The sequence below is a fragment of the Penaeus vannamei genome, chromosome 9 (genome assembly GCF_042767895.1).
Source record: "Penaeus vannamei isolate JL-2024 chromosome 9, ASM4276789v1, whole genome shotgun sequence".
In the NCBI taxonomy this organism is placed as follows: domain Eukaryota; kingdom Metazoa; phylum Arthropoda; class Malacostraca; order Decapoda; family Penaeidae; genus Penaeus; species Penaeus vannamei.
Genome location: NC_091557.1, coordinates 33,994,359 through 33,996,702, shown reverse-complemented (window position 1 = coordinate 33,996,702; position 2,344 = coordinate 33,994,359). Strand labels below are relative to the sequence as shown.

At 41.2% G+C, this 2,344-nt stretch overlaps 1 protein-coding gene across 1 annotated transcript in view; it reads right to left on the bottom strand.

Annotated features, from left to right (window-relative positions):
- Positions 1-1,917, bottom strand: part of LOC113825788 (uncharacterized) — a 30,659-nt gene extending 28,742 nt beyond the window's left edge. The window contains exons 1-2 of the mRNA XM_070125613.1: positions 1,519-1,917; positions 466-673 (exon numbers count right to left, since the gene is read on the bottom strand). Coding sequence (XP_069981714.1) covers positions 466-556 — 91 coding nt within the window. The 5' untranslated portion in view covers positions 557-673; positions 1,519-1,917. The remainder of the gene's footprint in view (positions 1-465; positions 674-1,518) is intronic.
- Between the last annotated feature and the right edge of the window lie 427 nt (positions 1,918-2,344).

The window sequence follows — 2,344 nt, the reverse complement described above, 5'->3', positions numbered from 1 at the left end:
AGACTGAGTGATAGATAAATAGCTGTAGTTAGAGAAGTGCAGTCTAATGGTACTCTTAACGCGCGTCGCAGGTTAACAGTTTTGCGGTGAGTTTCCAGGAGAAATATGCAGTACAGGGGAATGATTTCAACACAACTTTATCAAACACTTAAGTTTTGCTCTAAGTATTTCGTTTTCTGGTATGAATTACTATTACTACGCATGTCTAAACAGTATTTCCTGGATTGTAAACAAGTCATGATTATGAAACAGTTTTTACTACCGGTCACCGCAAAAAAGAAAGAAAAAAAAAATACCGGTCTGCCATATAAGATAGTTTGACGAAAACTGGTACAGCTTAGTGAAATAATGCCATTTAGTTACATAGACTCCGAAACAGGATACCCACGTTGCTAAAACAAAGAAGAAAATAAATCCCACTTCTTGTTACGCAAGAAAAATCCCATTCAGGAAAATCGGACTTACCTCCCACGCTAAAGCAGGCAGCTTCTCTCGCAAGCAGGAAGGCAAGCACTACTGCTGATAACTGCAAGCACTTTTGCATTCTCGAAACCATTGTTCAACACAACTTCACAACCTCTTCTTTGAACATGTGAACAGATTTTTGTTTTCTTTCCTCTCTCGGATTATCTTCGTTTCATATCATGCCATTGTCTTCTGATTTTCCCTTGTCCTGTCAAAAAAGGATGTCTTAATGTATCAGTAATGACGAAATATAATGCTGACAGCTTTAAAGATAAGTGGGCCTACCGTGGCAATGATGACAGAATGCTTTTAGAAATAAAAGTCGTCGTAATAGTACTGCTATCAGTAATGCTATGATTATCTGTAACGTTAAGAACATTCATTTTCACTGCAGTATTATTAGCTCAGTTGATTTATCATGTTATTCATAGTATTCATAACAGTATTAACATTAACACAAGAATAATGGAATGCTAGTAGCAATACGAATAATACTAATGACAGCAGTACGTGAATACAATGGGTACTGATTCTGAATACACCTGTCAGTGGAATTTCTGTAGACTCTGTCGAATAAAGTAAGGTTAGCCACAGCCTGCATCACCAAGGCAGATCACTTTATCGTCGCTTGGCTATCCGTTATAATTTCAATACGCTTTTATCTCTTCCCATACAACATACCGTTAGCATTAGTAAGACTTTTATCTTAATTTTATCTTAGTTCCTACAAGAACTGCAGTGACACTGGGGAACCAAGTTTGATATTACGGTTTAATATTTTTCACTGTAACGATCATTGACATTAACCATTACTGATTGTTTTACAATATCATTATATGTCATTATTTTTACATCCTTTGTTAGCCGAATTATTACTCTTCTTAAAGTATTAACGTTAAACAGTCTGACGACTCAGTATCTCAGATACATTTCAGATTTATAATCATATCCTCACCATCACCAATAAAGATATCACCAAGATTAACCGTTTACACCCATATATCATATCTTTTTCAAACTTCACATCACGGAAAAGTCCGATCAAGTACACACCTACAGTACATCAGCCGAGACGGAAAATATCACGTGTTATAACGATCTCTTAAGCTTGTTTCCCTCTGCTTCCGAATTAGTGCACAAACTTCCGGCAACAAACACATATGCACAAGGAACAGTAGGAAGAAGAGGGAGCACATGTGCACCTCGCGGAATAAGGAACGGTTGTGTGCAGCAGAAAGATGCAACTGGTTTATATATTGGCCTACATTGTTTGCCAGACGATAACCGGGAGGAGAGGTACGGTGGCGAGGTCAGTGTGTCTGCGGGGGTTTTCGCCTCTTTTCTCTCTCTTCTTCTTCTATCTTCTTCGGTCATTTGTTATTCCGTCTTCTTTTTTTTTCCTCTTGGGATTTTCACTAACACGATGGAAACGAAAATGGTTTAGGGTTGGCGTTTGGAAATAAGGAAAACAAAATGTCGAGTCAGACGGGTTTTCGACAGCCTGCCCCAGCACCTGAGAACAGGGGGGGGGGTGCTAATTGAATCCGCCAGGAGGGGAGGGAGGGTACAGTGGGTAAAAGGAGGAGGAGGAGGGGAAGGGTGGGTAAATAGGGGGGGAAGAAGGGGGTACAGAGGGGTGGAGGGGAGGGGAGGGGAGGGTAGAGAAAGAGAGGAGGTGGAGATACAGGAGAGAAAAAGGGTGATTGGCGAGGTAAAGAAGATAGGGAGGCTGAAGCGAGTGAATGAAGGGTAGAGGAAGGCACAGGAGACGAATGGGGAAGAGGGGAAGGCAGAGGTGAAGGAGGGGAGAAGAGCCTACATGAGGAGAAGGGGAAGGGAGGATAAAGGCGCCGATGAGGGAAAGGAGAGGGAGAGAGAG